The following is an 18717-nucleotide window of genomic DNA, read 5'->3' as shown; positions in this document are numbered from 1 at the left end:
TAAGGATCTTCTGCTTGACATTCAGGGCTCATGTGAGACACCAGAAAGCACCCAGGCTACAATGTGCCACCAAAGTCACACCATTTGCCACAACGAGATGATATCTTACCTGAGCTATCAGCATGCTGTTGTCAGACACAATGCAACGCTGACCACGGTGGTAACATGATGAAAATCATCATTAGTTTATCAGGAAGTCCTCAGAAATACAGGCAGAAAGCCACTGCAGTGACTTGCTCCAGCAAAACATGGGGAGGGCCTGTATCTTTGCTCTGATTTTCCTATCAGATATGATTGCACAAATGCCCAGCAACAGTATGCTACTCAAGGGCTCACTACTAACTTCCCAGTGAACTTGGACTTTGCTGTCCCTAGCTAGGGATATCACATTAGCCATATAGAGTTATTTACTCTGGTTTGTACTCTTCCAGCAGTTAAGTAAGTTAAAACTTTGTATCTTAGCACTGCCTCCTGGCTTTTGGACTGAGCAACACTACGCAGACTGACTGTTAAGCTCAGTGTGCAGTGCACACAAGGGTACGTCTGGCACCAGGTTCAATCATCCAATCATTTGGCTCTGAATACAGGCAGAAATCCATCTCTGAGGCTCAAGTGCAATTCTAAGTTATTCCAGCAGCTGAACGCTGACCTGCTGAGTAGATCTTGAGTAGTATCACCAGAAATACAAACCAATTATATAATTGTCTTATATTAATCACCTATACTAAACACATACTTACATGGCACAAGAACGTTGCTGGTACACTACCAACACAAAACAAGTGAGAATCAATGCTACGCAACTATTTGCTGAAGATTTCTGCAGTGCCAACTACTGTTAGTTCAGATTTGCTTATTTAAGCTTTGAAAAAATTCAATGACCAACTTGTATCCTTTTCCCCTCCATGCTGACCATTCACTTGACGTGAAGTAACTTAAAGAAAGGAACTTAACAGCAATAAATATAGCCCATGAGTTTTCTGTGGGAGTTACAGACCCTCCTTTTCTATTCACCTGCTAAAATCAGTTTCTGCTGTAAAGACACATCCATTCTGATATGTATATATATAATATATATAGCATCAGTGTTGGGTATAGGCACATATCTTGATTAAAGAAACTTTTTTTTTTTTCTTTCAGAAAATAGACCATTGTTAGCTTTAGTAGCAGTAGTAGTGGTATTCGTATAATCTTTTATCCCAGGTAGAGCTCATTCAGTATCCTCCAGAGGCCAGGAAACAGTTTCCTCTATTCATGTATTACTTTGAAGGCCACTGTCAGAGGTCACAAAGTCACAACATGTACTGAGGGACGTGCAGCAGGCATAAGGAACCAAAGGATGCTTTATGCCTCTTTGCTCCTTTTTGTCATCTAACAGTATGGGCACTAAATTAGAAACCCTTATTTTCATTAGATCTGTATTTCACACATGTGGAGATGGTAAGCGTGATAAATTAGAGAACTGAGATGATAAATTATCATTCCCTCTGCCCGCTATACTTCTGTCCCTCAATCCATCTCTCTAAGACTTGAAAAATTCCAAGTGCCTCAGTATCTTTGCAGAGGTGCCCAGGGCTATAGAGACGAGCTTCACCTTTTGTTTGCTTTTTTTGCATGAAAAATGTCTCTATTTTTAAAGCTGATTACCCAGAGGACTTTTTATTATCAACATGATTTCCTTCTTAAATTATTTTCTTACCCTCCAAAAAGGAGTACGTATGAGAAGGAACTCAATTTTATTCTGATCTATTATGCACTTCCATGTGAAACAGATTTTCTGAAATGTATTTAAACCAATCTTTACTCCATGTGACCTCACTATTTATGGTCACTGCCAGCCTGATACAAATAAGTTAATTATTGTTATGTTAGGACCTTATCCATTATCTCACCGATAGCTAATCAACTCAGAAATAAATTTTAAAGGCACTGCACTGCAGAGTTTTCCTTCTGTATGTATCAAACATGATTGTTCAGTAAATTAAAGACATTCAAGAATAAAAATCAAAATGAATATTCTCGTATGTATTTCCTAATCCTAAAGCTGTTCTCACGTTATCTTAGTTGTACAGAATGACTATTCAAAGTTGCACAAGCATTATCCAGCTCAATTTGTAGTTTTGAGCATTTTTTTGATCATACTTTTTTGTTTATATGAACTGTTGTGTAGAAGAATGAGAGCTTCTAGCACTATGCAGAGACTCAATTGCACTGTTATGTGTAAACATCCCAGCAGAAAAAAAATATATAAAAAATTTAAAACTTAAGCTATTAGACAAAATTCCAAAATATTTGGCACAAGTGCTTTTTTTATTTTTCTTGTGTTCTCTGTAAAGCTTCCCCTTTCAGCAAATCTTTTGGGAATGCAATTTGTATAGGAGCACATTGTGTTACCCTTCAAAATTACTTATGAAATGCCATTAGTATCTTCAGGAAAGCAACCACGAAAAAGCCTTGCAATGATATCCTGAAGAGACAGACATTTTAATCAGTGATACAAGCACATTTATCCTTTTTTTTTTTCTTCTAAGCTTATGCCAACTAAAAACAGACAAAAATCTGTGGCACTAATAACAACAAAACGGTTGTGGAGATGTAGAAAGCTCAAAGGTTTTGTTGTTCCTTGTAACTGTTTATACAATTGGGGGCACAAAAATATTTCACTCAACTTATGAGGATGCACATACAGGTTATTATTGATCAGGTTCTCAATCATCCAACTTTCATCTCCTTTTGTGTAGATACAGAACGTGGGGATGTTGGGGCTCTTAGAGGATTGTGAGAAACCAGTCCTATGGAGAACTTTGGCAAAGTTAAAAAATAAAGAACAAAAAAATCCACTGGGGATTATTACAGTTAAAAGATCTTTAAGGCATGGCAGTGATAGAACATAATATCTCCACCAAAATTTTGGCCTGAAAGGTAAAGATCAGGTTTTGATCTAATATCCAGTATCTAATAACTACGCTGACATCAACTGTGTGTTTCTAAGAAAATAAATAAATTTAATTTTTTAATATTAATTTACATTTAAGCTAGTGTAAACACAAATGTCCCACTGAAAGAAGACATGAGACATCACAATAAATAAAGTTCACCAGATTTGTGTGTTTATGATTTCAAACTCGTGTTACCTGCATACTCACTGGTTAAAATGTAGTTCTGCCTGAGTATTGAAGATATGAGGTCGTCTCTGCCAGAAAATAAACATTTCTGAGAAGAAAAACTGCTTACCTCCCATAAAAACTAGATTTATGATAAAATTGAGAGCCAGATCCTATCTGATGGTTCAACAGAATAAAGGCAGAACCTGTGTAGTCCCCTTGCTCTATGGTATGAAACTATTCAGCATTTCTGTAGAAAACGAAACAGTTTTAAAATTCTGTTGACAGAATATACAGCCATACACCTAAGTTATCCAATTGTGCAGAGCTGTGAAAACATTCAAGTAGAAGTTGTATAAAAAGCAAAAATTGTCACAAAAAAGAATTCCGCCATTTGTACAAAGCAACGTTCCTTCCCTTCAATTTGTTTTCCTTCAGTTTTCATTTTTATCCTAAATTTAAAAATTAGTCAACACACTGAATTAAGTATGTAGATTTTCATTTAAATAAGTCAGTCAACAATTTTTTTTTTATAAAGTATTTAACACTTCATTGTAGAAACATAGGCAAAATGACTATTATAACCAAAATGAAAAATACTGTTCCATCTAAAAAAATGTACTTAAACAAGAACCTGAAAAAGTTTATGATATGCATAACATTGTTCAAGCAAAATTGCACTAGTATTACATAAATCAGGAGTTTTATAAAGGCCCCAATATGGCAAAGTTTAGAAATAGGTAGTATGCATGCACAATAGTACAACAAAAATCTTTTATAAAACAGCAGTTATTTTTGTAATGCTTGTACAAAGGGAAGAAAGAGCAACCACAAACATATTTAATCTGTTAGGTTAATATATTATGATAACTAAAAGTCAGTCACGTCTAGCAGAGGAAGGAAGAATCCTCCACTGTATATGTGTGAATCAGTCTTTTGTGCCTTTAAAGTTATGTATAAAATACTTTGATTCAGTTCAAACCTGAAAGACATTGTATTCTTTATTTTCATGAAAATTAAAAAAGTTGAATCAGATCTTTCTTCTTAGCAACAACAAAAAACAAACCAGGTCAGAGCAAGGAAACCGATACTGAGAATTACTCCAGATAGCTGGATTGCTATATTGAACCCAGACTATTGAAACTCAGACTTAGGTAAGGATTAACTACTGTGTCATTTGGTTATGGTTTATCAATATCACAGTTCATTTTCATTTAAAGAAACTGCAGTATTTTGGATTCCTTAGTATCTCTAAACAAGTGTGACCTTTTTGTGACAGTCAAAACCGAATGCTGTGTGTGTGTGTGTGTATTTTTGTGTGTGTGTGTGTGTGCTTAAGGTGTTTTTTTGTGTCTATTTCTTTTTCCCCCTACTGCTTGGTACATGTCTGGGGAATTATTAATCCATAAGTAATGCATGAGATTAAGTGAATAAACATATAATGCATGTGTAGGCAATGCCCTCTTGTGCTCTAGGGTGGCTACTGTCCTACAGGACTGTTGGAGTTCGTATGCTTTGTCCCACAGCAAGTAAGGTTTCAGCTTCCAAGATATATCGTTACTATGTTCTATAAGGTTTTAATAAATACAAAGCTTGTTTACATGGTATATATGTTTAGTATATCATGTACAGTCACTGAATTTCTGAAACATAATCATTGTGTTCATGCAGATCATTAGATGTTTCATTTCTATAGTCTTGCTTACTTCTTGACAACCTAAAGCTAATTTAAAAGCAAGTTATGTTGGTTTGTGAAAAGTTAACTAGCTTCATCAGGATCTGAAGAGAAATTCTAATGGGCACAAAGAAGAGAGTAGACCATTCAATCATTCTTTCACCATTTAAAATAAACAAAATTACACACTGTACTACAGCTTCCAGACTACATAATGAAAAAGTGCAAATACCATCTTCATTGATTAAGTAGAACCAAAAAAGTTCATAGAAAATAGATTGCTCATTTTCACGCTACAAACAAATATGTTGTTTGCAATTTTAACAAATTTAAAGGTGTGTTATTTCAGCAGCATTGTTGTAAATTGTACTGTAGTGCAGTTTCTTTATCATAAAAATACCTTACAAATGGTCAGTCAAAAGTCATCAGCAAAAGAAGAACTCAGAAAACAATCAACAGAACAAAAAAACAGAGGTAATGCTGATGCCAAAACAATTATAATACTGTTGGTACATAGAAAAGTAATCCTTATATTTTATACATTTATACAGAGTATAAAAGGTAACAGCAGATTATGCCACAGTCTCCCTTATCCCAATATCTATTTTCTTTGGAAGGAGTTCTCTTCTTTCATCAACACTTGCTAAGGAGTTTCGACAGTTTTGTCCATCCATGTATAACTTTGCATATACTGGATTGGAGTAATTTGTTGGCTGCAGAGAAATTAAGCATATATTAGATCAGACAGATTAAATCAAAATAAACATTGATGGAAATGGAAATGGTGTGGTCAAAGCCAGAACAAGTACACATAAAATATAATTGGACATATTTAATAGATACCTGGATTTCTGCAAAAAATGAGTTAATTATTTAGTCCAAATTAAATTTGTGATATGAGACATGCTATTAAAATAATCAATGGCATGACATGCAGCAATTTATGATATTAAAACCGTAACAGAAATGACAAAAATAAAAACAAAAAACCTTGAAAAATGCCTCTGAAGTTCACTTGTCCACCTTATTACACTGGAAGATTTCAGAATAGATATGACAAAGTTTATAGAGAAGGTGCACTGTGAGACCATGTGACAAGTTTAACAGTAGAAAACTGCAACCAACAGTTTCCATATATTACCTGTTCTAAGACATCAGCATCCCATCAATAGCTGACCATGTTTTCGAATTCTGTGGCCCAAATATACAAGATGATTTGACCAAAAATTCAATACTTTTGTAATGTAAATTAAACTTGCTTTAAAAATAAACCAGCGTAACTATTAACATATCATAGTATTTACAGATTGAGAAGCATTTTCTCAACAAGTGTGGTAGCTTGGACCGTAATAACAAATCTACTGAAATGAGTGGTACTTCATTATAGGACAAGTCCATTTTTATATCTGCAAAGCATTTGAGTATATGAGAAATATCCTATGTTTGACAGTATAAAAGGATACGTAAAATGGATGAAACTCACTCCTGTACCCCTAATGCTATGGCATCAATTAATTTCTTCATAATTTGTGCTTTTTTCATCTCCTAGAAGATTTTGCTATCCAACTAGATGTTCAGCATTTTACCTCTATAAGGTGTTGTTTATGTTCAAAATAATTAAACATAAATAATTAAACAATGGAGCTTTTCTTATATAAATACTTTGAGTATGAGGAAGAACAGTAAGACAGAAAATAAAAGGTAAAATATATTTTTTTACCCAAAATAGAAATGGGTAAATTATTCAATAAGCTGAATGCACGCTGGGTAACAAATGAACAAAAAGTTTAGAATCTAAACTCATCTTCTCCCTACTGATCAATACTTTTTCTGAACCCAGGGTTAAGATTTTCTTTAGGCTGGGTGGATAAAGCAGCTGTTCCTTGGGGTTAGCCAAAGGCTGCCTGTTCCACCTATTGCAGGTGACAAAGGGACTGCCTGGTGCTTTATTCTTTCTTAGAATAAAGGAAGAAAAAAAGGTTTGAAAAACAAGTTACTCTTCTGTATTAATGGAACTCAAATATATGATATCTGCTGTAGAAAGTTGTAAGAGCCAGTTCTCGGTTGTACTTGCCTATTCCCATTGAATTATATTTTTCATAATGCTTATCATAAGAAATTTAGGTTTATGCCAATTCATGGGACTTTTTATGTCATTAATCATCACTGTTAAGGATGATAACTACAACAGTGCAAAGACTCTTGGCATTTATATAGTGCTCACTGAGTTACTTCTTATATAATAGTGGGCTCTGTCTCATGATATACTCTGTGAGTGGTGACTAACAGAAACTATTAATGCTGGAGAAAGGCATTTATTCTAGCTCATCAGTGGTTCTGTGGCCCACCAGAAACATCACACCCTATACAAACTGTTAATTTTTCAAATACTAAAGAACGTATTACAGTCATGCAATGCAAATGGCACAAAAGATGAACATATTTACTAAGGCACATGAAAATGAATATCATATTGATGTTCCTTTTTAGAATTTTAAACCTTAATGTTTGCAAACATTGAATTTCTGATGAATTGTAGCCCTAGGCTTGGTGTTTTAAAAGTAACTGCCTTCAGATTTTTGTCAAAAATTCACTGAACAATCCAAAAATACAGTGCAAGTATTAAAGGAAATTGTTCACTTAATGTGTATCAAATTCCTCTAAAATGAAAAAAAACTTTTTTCTGTTTACTTGGGAACTTCTTTCAGCTTGATAAACTTCACTAAAAGTCTGTAATTGCATATAAATTGAAAATATATCAATACACACATAGCTGTGAATGGTATGCTAACCTTACATGAAAAGTCATCGCATTGCTTACTGGCTTTGCATGCCTTTGTAAAGACACATTTGCAGTTTGAGATGACATTAAAACGATAGGTACAGATTTAATTTTGTATGCAGAGAGGAAACCTTTATTTCAAAATGAAAAGATGTAACTTGCTGTCGTTCTTGCTGTTAAAGCTCAAAAACAAAATATAAAAACAAACAGAAAATGCCTCTTCTAAAATGACAGACAAACTTTTTTTAACAAGGGGTTGTGATGGAATGAAATGGATTTGAATCATCATTTCTCACCCCTGTTGATAGTGGTCCTTTCAAGTCAGAGTTTAGGTAGATTGATGGAGCTGTGTGGGGAAGCTTGAATGCAGTGGGCCCTCCCCCTATGTATCTGGCCTGTATAAACAGAAAATTTTAGTTTCTGTGCTAATAGAGCATTTTCCATGTGTACTTATCACTGTTAAATAAAGAGTGTACTGATTGAAACTCATTATTTCAAGAGTGATGCATAAGAAAAAAAATCTCATAACAGGTATTCTTCAGCTTGAGAAACTGTTGCATTCGTTACCAGAAAAGAATTCAGCATTTTAAAATCTTTTTTTTTTTTTCCCATGAAGGATTAGAGCATTGCTTCAGTTACTCTTCCTCCAGGGAGTAACTCCATTTTCAGCTTACCTCTTGTATTCTGCACACTGACTATGTGATTCAGCGATGACATTCCTAGAGCTAACAGTAATCCGGTTATTGCTTTGTCAGAAATGCCACAGAACGATGGCTGCCCTTTGGTGTATGTCTGATTACAGAGCTCTAGGAAAGATATCAAAGCATTACCCTGTTCATCCCATGTCACATCACTCAGGATGTTCAGTCACTGAAGAGTGGTGCTGCAAAAATGACAGCATCTTTTACAAAAAAAAATGGTAATGCTTACAAGTTTTGTGTAAACATTTTAAATATCTATCCAGGCAGGATTCTAAATTCTTTACACTTTCAAAAGTTTGTGTGTAAGTAGTTATATCTCCTAAGTATAATTATACTCTTTCACACTTCAAAGTCTAGACTGTGTGATAATATACTTCCAGTCAGTATTAACTCCATGACAAGAACCTCATTTTGTAGCTCAGTTCCAACTCTATTTTGGTAAAATGCAGGCACTAGGAAACAATGTCCATTAGAAATCACTAGACTGAAAAACAAATGTTAATATACACATGAAATTTTTTTCTAATTAAATCTAACTTGTCTTTATTGGGCAGTTATATCTAACTATCATTGTTTTGTTTCTATTAATTGCATTCAAAGCCAATATCTCGCAAGACAAAAAATAAGTAGCATACTGGCTGTTAGAAAAAGAAAAAATTACCTTTTCTGCATTTACAGTAAAATCAGAGGTTAAAAGACCACCTTCACTGTGATCATGGCCCACCTCATACATGTTATATGATGGATTGCCAATTTCAACATTGATTCCTCCATTTATAATGGGCTGCCGTCTTATAGTTTTTGTCCTGTAATGCAGAAACAGAAGAAATAAGCTACAAATTATTTCTTGGATGTTTTCTCCTGAAATAGTAAAAGCTTTATTTATCTTAAATATTAAGAACAATAGGATTAAAAGCATTTCCTGCAGAAACTCAGGAAATCTGAGCATTTTTCAAACAAAGTAGCAATCAGAGCATACACGTAGATCTCACATGGGCTGGAATGAGCTTTTTTACTGCATTTCTCATTTTTGGTGTAGTGGTATGAATGCACTCACATTCCTTATGACCCTGACTTTCCCTCACCATTTCCACATTTCCCTCACTTCCCAAGGAAAGCCTTGCAAATATATTGCAGGTTCTCTGCAGCCAATCAAGGTGGAGCAAATATGACTCATCTCCTCATTCATTCATTTCAATTTTATTTCAAAGCGGCTGTTCTAAGTCAGACAGTCATAATCTATGGACAAGCAAATGATTTCATTGTGATGCATTAAAAATGTAAGGCTCCTCATAGTTCCAATTTGTATCATCTGCCATAGTTATTGAAAAGCTGGAAGCTCAAGAGGAATACTTTTCAAAGTTTAGTAGTAGAGTCTTATTTTTAACCTTGAGTTTGTTATCAGTAAATATAAGAAATAGAGGTAATAATAGGGAAGTCACACTCAATATGATAATGGTCAAGTCCTCTTGCTTAAATGCTAAAGATGCAGTTAATAGCTGAAATCTAATACAGATCTGTATTTTTCAGAAATGGCATGGAAAAAACATCTCCAAAAAACGCTACCTACCTGTAGTTGAATATCAGAACCTATTTTCATACTTAACAATCTTTGAAGAGATTTTTAAAAAAGACTACATTTCAAAATATAAAGAGAAAGTTCTTATTGAGCTCCCCTCTATTTCTTTACTGATGATTATTTTCTTTCATTGAAGCAGTTTGCAGTTAAGCAACTCGTTTTAAGGATTTGGCTATCGCTAAATTTGTTCTGTAGTAACAGCAGCATCTAACATCAATGGAGCCTATCAGGGTCTACATTACTAGCAGTATGGCCAGGAGTGTGTTTATACTGGCTTTTCAAATAGAAGAAACATTTATTTTTCTTCTTTCTTTCTTCACATACTGAATTTCAGTGAGGATGACAAGGCTTAGGATTCTACAGGAGGTACATTGTTTATATCTTCACTAACACCAAATCAGAAAGAGCTAATCAATGTAAATAAACCAGGGTGAACTATGATTAGAAACTGGAAGTTCTGCACAAGCTCTCTTTGCAAGTATTTATAGACATTAACAATATTTCTTAATTACATGGCTCCAAAGAAATACATTAATTTTGCTTATGCAGTTCAGTAAGTCTCTGGATAAAATTATTAATCCTTATACAGCCTTATCAGAATTAAGCAAACTTGACAAGACCTACACCTTCTTATTTACTGAATGCAGAATAGGAAGATATGAAATAGCAATTGTTCCAGTAAGAACCAAAATGCAACTAACACTGAATCCAGAAACAGTTCTATTTTAAATAAACAAATAAATCGCTCAAAATTGCAGACCTTTGATATAAAAAGTTGAAATATAAATTTGATATAAAAAGTTAAAAATAAATTTAAGAGATTTAGCTTATTATTCCATACATAAACACAGAATTACTCACCTTCGTTTTCTTTTGCAGAGAAACAGTCCAATTACCAGAGTAGTGATCAAAGTCACCAATAAAACAAGAGGAACAATGATTGCAATGCTTCCTAAAATAGCAAAAAGGAAATCTCTTTGAATCCTCACAGCCATTGTTTCTTAACAGCTGTAGCATAGTTAATGTAAAAAAAACTTAAATTCCCTCCAAAAAAAATGAAATTTCATGTGTTGAGCTTCATCAATATGAGATTTGAATGTAGCTCAATGAAAAAATATCACTACAGATGGTGTAAACAATATGAGTATTTTTATCATCACACACACATCTTCTAAACCCTGCCCCTCCTTTGCAGAGATTACATTTGAAGGCGTATGGAATTTCTGAGCATTTTGGACTCAAGAACTACAATCGCTGACTCCAACTGCCCATAGTTGGAGTATTATATTTAAGTCACACAATTGTTAATTTAAAATATTCAGTAAGTATGGATCTGATTGAAGACCTGATTTGGTGGGTGGCAAACCTGCACACAGCAGGGGGCTGGAACTGGATGAATTTAAGGTCCCTTCCAATCCGTGCTATTATGTAATTCTATGAATAATTCTACTGTTAGCATTTATATCAATGTCTTGCTTTTATTTGTGGGAATCATGAAGAGTAATAAGCAATATTCATTTCTGGATGGCTGGCACACTCCAATCTTTTACTGCATTCTACTCAAGCGCCAATAATTTTGTTATGTTGATTTAAGTAATCAAGACAACTACAGTAATGCTTAATGTAGCAGAAAAATAGTGCACAGATCAGACAGTGATGTTAAAAGAGAGAAGGAAACTGAGAAGAATATCACCTGGATGTTATTTTGGCAGATAACTGAAATAAGACCTGCAAAAATAAGGTCAGCAGTGGTACCCTTCAAAGAATTCTTTAGCACTAATATAAGTATCTAGCACTAAAGAAATATATGTAACAAACACTTTTAGTCTGCACTTACAGACGGCAGTCTTTAGTATAAACCAATGTGGAATGAAATGCATTTCTTTTCATATCATATCCTTTAAAATACTTAATTTGGAAAATGAAAATACAGCTCATTGTTTCACCGTTAGATCAGCTGATTCATTCCAAGCAAGCTGTTGGCAGCCTCTGCTCTACATAAAATGCAGTCTAAATAAAGAACTGCAAAAAAGAGTCCTTGAATTCTAACTAAAGGCTTATTGAAAGTCAGACTCTCAAAGGCTCACAATAAAGCAAGCAGTATTGAACAAAAACCTGAAGTATCCTTAATTCCCTTCAGCTTAGGAAGATTCAGCATGTAAAGGACGTTTCAACAATTGCTATTTTAAGATAATATTTGTGAAGAGAAATGGATGAAGGAAACTGAATGAGGGAGGAAAAAATTTGGTAAATTTACAATGAAAAAAATGCCTAGACAACAGCCTCCCAAGCTGCCTGGGGACCACAGTGCAGCCTGGGGTCTAGCAGTGGGCACAAGATGAACACCTGCTTCCTAAATCATAGCAGGTTTTCCCTCAATGCAAAACACTGATCTAGGTTTTTTGCCTGTTTTCAGCTTCTAAGTTTATGTCACTTGTCTGGATTGCTAGGAAGATTTCATCTAAGGATCAGGCTGACCTGAATAGTGGGTAATTCATTCCCCCCCGCTCCTCTTGGGTTAAATGTGACTGAGATATACAGCAGGGTACCATCAGCATACTCAGTGCACTGCAGGGAACCTTGTCCAGTTTAAACTGCCAATGCTGCAGCAACACCATCCTTTTATGCTTACAGGTATGCTTAAAAAAATATGACAGGAGCTATTCTTATTGTCAGGATGATTTTCACAGTAGGCAAAATTCAAAGCTCTGCAGACAGCCAATGCAAAAGTTATGAACTGCTTACAACTCTATTTTTGATGCCTTCAGTGGGACTCAGATGGTCAGAGGTCTTGTGCTAGTTCCTTGCACAGCAGTGATATCACCAAGTACTTGTCACTTGATATGCTTTAAGAAGAGTGCAGGCTAGCCTTGAAGCAGTGAGCATGTAGTGCATGGCATGGATCCAAACCATCTCACAGAACACTGAATGCCAATCAAAACACTGAAAAAACTCCTTGATTTTCCCCCTCTTATATTTAATACAGATAACCAGTATATTTTTCACAAAGTTTTATTCTAAATCATCATCAGATTAAATTTTCTAAACTGACCTAAACGGGAGGGGCGGTAGCTGTTATTTGAAGTACTTACTTGTACTGATATTGTCAGACTTGCTGCTTTTGGGAGCTGGCCTCTCACACTGTGTGCCTGACCAGTTGGCTGAGCATCTAAAAGATCCAATTAAGATGGTAGAATTAATTAGACATCAGCTGTTAACACACTGACCTATCAAAGAGACCACCAGCACCTTCTAAAGAGATGCACAAGTAACTGTGATTCTACAAAATCAACAAGCAACAACAGAAGGGAGTTACCAGTACTCTACCATGGTGCTTACAAGTAAGGTTTTAGCTCAAAACTACAGCTTCAGCTCCTATTACTATCACCACAATTTGATTCCAGAATCCTTTTCTAAAATTATTAGATAATAAAACAATAACCAATGGTGTGTTAATGCATCTTATACCAACTATAACTACGCAATAATGAAGGAGAATGTGAGCTGGATCCATGCATAGCCAGCTTAGTCTAGCAAGGTTTATCTGCATTATTGTTTTAGGGTCAACTTTAATCTAGAAGCTCTAACAGTGAATTCCAAATTCCAAAAAGCTTATCTATGACCAGCCAGATATCTACATGCACCCAGTAACTTCCAGTATCTGCACTCATTGCCTCTTTCCAGGGTGTCCTCCATTGCACTGAATAATGAAAGGTTTACCACAGAATAATTCTTAAAGACCTGACTTTATATAACTTACTCGCAAAAATTAAGAGCAATCTTTGAGTGTTATTCACAGGTTTACTGAAGTTGTCCTTCTTTTTCTTTTTGCATTTGAATGTATTCCCAAAAATTCTATGACTTAACACTTCATACTTTAACATTTTTAACCATATAAGTACATGCATATTTATAGAAATATATACATGTAAGCATATGTGAGTTAAAACAAAAAAGCTATGGATCTGAAGGGACTGCAATATCTCTGACTTCAGAGGTCCTCGAATACTGCTAATGTTAAGAATGAGCCAGGTGTTGGATGAGCACAAAGATATTCTGCTGTAATTTCCTTGCATGAATATCAATATGCAAATATTCTTCAGTTGAGAAGTTGCTCCCTATGCACATAAAAAAACCCAACACATGAGGAGTCCATGCACGCATTCTCAGCAAATCCATCAGAAACTGAAACAAACACCTGAATGAAATCCAATTGCTTATTCATCTTGCTGCAAGCATGATTAAGTTTACTACAGAACCTGAAACTCTGCTTGTGGAAACAGCGGGAAGCAGTCACTTTTCATCTGCCACTGTTGCATATTGCAAAGTGACTCATATTTTTCTAAGTATTTTTGTATTATTTATGAATTTCAACATAGGAACATTTCTTTGGGAAAATGCAATAGAGCATTACTTTGCATGCAGTTCTAAGAACAACTGTTATCTAATACCTTTCTAAGGATTAAACAAGTTGCCAAGTTTGGAGCTGGACATGCACAACAAATAACATTGTTCTATGATACAAAAAGGTTTAGAAAGGTACAAAACATTCCAGATGAGTATTGTGGAATTGTTAAGAAGAGTCACAGCCAGCTTTGCTAGTGATGCTTCTCATCCTCCTCTGTCTTTGCAGATCACAGCAGAAGAAAGGCTAATTTCTCTATTTGCTCTTAAGCCTCCTTGAGCATGATTCAACATCCAGACAAATCCCTTTACTGGATTTCATATTAAGTCTGAATGGTCTTTGGATCTAATTTCTTATTGCTTTCTTTTCTTTGTAGGGTATCTTATACACTTAGCTCAAACTCCACAGAGATAAACAATGCACAGATGGTTGTTAAAAACTATGCTCATTAATTGATAGTTGGTTCAAAAATGTTCCTACATAGATTACTTGTATTATGATTTAAAAAGTTCTTTTACTTATTTAAATAGAAAACATCCTTACATTTCTTCTCAGTGAATAAAACTCCACAGTTGCTACTTAATTACAGAAAATATGTTTCACAATAATATATTTTAAAACTGAAGACAGTTGGCATTCTCACTCTAGGTCATCACCATTTTAGCTCATTCCAAGTCACAAAAACCCCATGATTTCAGTATTTTAAAGGACACATCTGTTCTATTTCTTTTATAGATCCTATCAAATGGAAAAAATTACATTGATAGCTTATCTTACTACGATACAATTTAATATTTAAGGAACTTTTTTTTTTCTCCCAAAATTTACCATTTAATGTATGGCTGCAAAGAAAGAATCTCCATTCTCATAGAAAGACACCATAAATCTTTATACTTATTTTATTCTAAAGGGAATCAAACTGTTGGTACGTGACAACCATGAAATAAAGTCTTTATATTTCACACTAGAACTTTTGCATCATTGCTTTTGGAAATTCAGCTCGTGTGATCAAAGCTTGTTAAGAGAGAGAGTTTTCACATAATGCTTCACTATGGAAACAGAAATAATTCATTAGAGTTGGACATACCTTGACTTTGTACCTAAATCCTTCAACTGAAAATTCTGCTGTATAAGAGAATCATTACTGCAAACCTGCCTTAAAACACTTATAAGATAGTAAGAGAGAAGAAGATTCACCACTGAAATACACAAGTATAAGCTTATGAGAAAATGGTGCTTACTGTAGACGCTCCCCAAAATCTTACAACAGATATGACACCACAACAGCTGGTGAAGAAAGAAATCCTACAGCTCTCTATATAGCAAACAGAGGAACAAATTAAGGTGGGAGGTAGTTCTTTATGTATCTTGGCATTTTAATTGCAAAAGCCAGCAATATTGAAACACTTCTGATACATTTAATAAAAGTCTCATAAAATCATGACAGCTAGTTGCCACTTCAATTTCATTTTCCAAATGCTTGCTGTCACCAATAAACTTCGATGGGACTGAAGCTGACAGGACTGCAATCATTTCCTTCTGTCCTTCTTTCATAGATGTAAAACAATTACCCCTTGGGGTCTGGGAAGATTGTGAAGAATCTTCTTGGACAGAACAGAAAAAGAAATAAAGTTCAGAGGAAAAACGTGATGCTAGGAAGGGAATGTGACGCAGAGAATTAGCCAGAAAAGACAGGTGAATAAAGATAGAGCTGGGACACAGATGACAGTTAATGAAGGAACATTGGAAAAACGTGCAGTTCTTAACTCTTTTACTAGTCTTCAAGTACAGTAGACATAAGCTGTTCTTAATAACATCAGACAACTTTCTGATACTAGACTTTTCTGATTTTTAAACTCAGACTACTTGGTATCAAGCATGGGAACTGATTTCTGCTTTAATTGGATGCACAGAATTTTGTACCTTTCCAAATCATTTCATTCTGTAGCACTGCCAATACTTCTACGGTCAGAGAGATGAAATTTGCAGTTAAAAAAAAAAAGTATTAATAAAGTAGAATTGCATAAAGCCACTGGTTTCGTTGAAGACATCCATGTTATGAAGAACTGTGAAGACAGACAGTGATGACTCCCAATGTAGGCTATACAGAGAAACACAAAACGAAACAGCGGGGAGCTTGACAGCAAAGGAGAAAATGTACTCAGCCAAGTGGTGCAAGGTACTACAGGTGAAAATCCCCAGTCCCCCATGGAATCAGTGAATAGATCAAAGAGCAATAACATCCTAGAGAATGCCAATATTAATCCTCAAAGTCAACGTGATAAATGTGATAAACAAAGGTTGCACGTGGCCTGCTACCATGGCCATTAATGGAAGTATGCTACAGCTCTATCTGTTACAGTTTAGGTCTACATTTAGAAAGAGGTGGCTGTTTGGGAAACATACAGTCTGAGAAAATTAGAGCACATGCAATAGGAGTTACTTATGGAGAGAAAGTAGTATTAGAGAGATGTTTTAAAAACTCTAAACTGAAATTGTATAGGCATCCCATTTATAATGGGAATCATTTGGAATTCAGATGTTTACACTTCAGTCTGTTCTTTACAGAATCTACTTGTGAGAGAAAACATCTCTTTCCTCTTTCTACAATCCTTATACGTCAGTGTGCTGAAATGGTCTAAACTCAATTATATGGACACTTGACCAGAAGGAACTATTTGACTATGAAATGTCTGAACAAATAGAAGGTAGTAAAGAGGCCAAATTTGAGACAGCATGGATTTCCTCCCCCCTCCCCCCCTTTTTTTTTTTTCCGAAAATTATAATATGGAAGGCATAATATACAGTTAAACGTTTTTTGTGGGAACTGCTTTCCAACTCAACATACTCATATGTAACAAAAAAATGACAGAGAACAGCGCTAAAAGAATAATATTAGAAGTACAGAATCAGTGAAACTGTCATTACAACATAGAAGTTGACATGGAACTGAGAATGTTTCTTACTTAGAAAACTAATATAGTAATTTTCTAACTTTGCTTTCCTTTTTGGTCAAGCTACAAATAGTAAACATGCTAATGAAAGTATCCAGCTTCCCTACTGTTAAGGGCAGATTATTATTCCACTGGAAAATATCATTAGTATTACAAATACTTGTAAGATGAGAGTAGAGAACATCTGGATTATAGTTATTTACTATTGGTATTAAAATGCACTGAAAGACAGAAATGGAAATAATCCCCATTTTTCCCCAAACTATAGGATAATTTAGTATGAAAAAATCCTTGCACTAAGGTAAATCACAAAATTATTCCTTATTAAAAAAATAAAAAATGGCAATGCTTTTGGAATGAAGGCATTCTTTATACAGAGAGATGGTATTATTGAGTTATACTCACAGACAAATTCTCAAATAACATTTCCATAACTATTTTATGTAAAAATAGATCACATTTTAGTATATTGGTCACTTGGTATCTTTACAACGGACACAAAGTGAAGGAATTTGATATAGAAATACAGATTACATTGCCATTTTAACAGTTAAGAATAGGAACAGTGCCTAATCCAAAGGTAGGCAGAAAATTACTTTTGAGTAGCATAAGCAATCATAAATTTGATTACAACATACAAGAAAAACGTGACCTTAATAATGAATTTAATTTTTGCATGATACTACACACAAATGGTGCATTGCATTCACTGCCAGGAACAAGCCTCGAGATGCATCTTAGCCTCTGTTATCCCAAGTAAGAAATTAGCAATTTGTGTACAATACATACGCTACATGTTTTAAATTTAATAATATAGACCTACTATGTAAACATTAAGTGTGTTTAGATGACTGCTACTTTAGTTGAAATTGCATTCAGCAATCAAGCAAAAGAAAAAGAATAGACTGATACAGTAAAAATATTAAAACAATGAGAAATGACTGGATCAATAGATACATGACAAACCATGGTTCTCTCTCCTTGTTACAGAGGTAAATGAGCAGTGATGCACAGCAGCAGAACAATTGAAAACTCATGGACAAAGGACAATTGCATTATAATCTAACTGCTGAATGGCCAATGAAGGATACACACACTCCTCCTTTCCAACATCTTGTCATTTCTTTATCAAGCACTTTTCAAACATCTGTTCACATTTAGACCTTTAAATTAATGCTAATTTATAATACAAACTGGATGAAAAGTCTTCTATATTCTAAAGTTACAGCCTATAGATTATGTTTAAATTCAAGACATAATACGTATTTTTTTTTGGTTTAAAACAAAAGCTCTCAAAGAACGAGCATAACACTGTGAAATTCCCCTTATAATTATAATTAGATAGCTCATTAAATATAGCCTCAGAAAGCATACGGAAAACATTTATTGCAAGATTTTTTTTATAAATTTTTCTGCTCTACGATTTATGCTATCATGGTTAAATCACCTTCTCTTAGGCTGTCTTCTTGATGCCATAACTGCTCCATTCTGCAGTAACTTTTTCCACTCAGTCTTCT

The 18717-nt window shown here is 34.6% G+C and overlaps 1 protein-coding gene across 3 annotated transcripts in view; it reads right to left on the bottom strand.

Annotated features, from left to right (window-relative positions):
* Window positions 1-3711: 3711 nt before the first annotated feature.
* Window positions 3712-18717, bottom strand: part of LRP1B (LDL receptor related protein 1B) — a 591311-nt gene continuing 576305 nt past the window's right edge. For 2 of the 3 annotated variants that reach the window (XM_090143529.1, XM_090143531.1), the window contains exons 87-91: window positions 12934-13010; window positions 10703-10793; window positions 8924-9068; window positions 7858-7956; window positions 3712-5492 (exon numbers count right to left, since the gene is read on the bottom strand). In XM_090143529.1, coding sequence (XP_089999655.1) covers window positions 5352-5492; window positions 7858-7956; window positions 8924-9068; window positions 10703-10793; window positions 12934-13010 — 553 coding nt within the window. In that variant the 3' untranslated portion in view covers window positions 3712-5351. The remainder of the gene's footprint in view (window positions 5493-7857; window positions 7957-8923; window positions 9069-10702; window positions 10794-12933; window positions 13011-18717) is intronic. The other variant, XM_090143530.1, reaches the window with a different exon arrangement.

Source organism: Phasianus colchicus, chromosome 7 (assembly GCF_987193195.1).
Source record: "Phasianus colchicus chromosome 7, bPhaCol1.hap1.1, whole genome shotgun sequence".
In the NCBI taxonomy this organism is placed as follows: Eukaryota; Metazoa; Chordata; class Aves; order Galliformes; family Phasianidae; genus Phasianus; species Phasianus colchicus.
The sequence above is the reverse complement of the archived record's forward strand: the minus strand, read 5'-3'. Positions and strand labels throughout refer to the sequence as shown.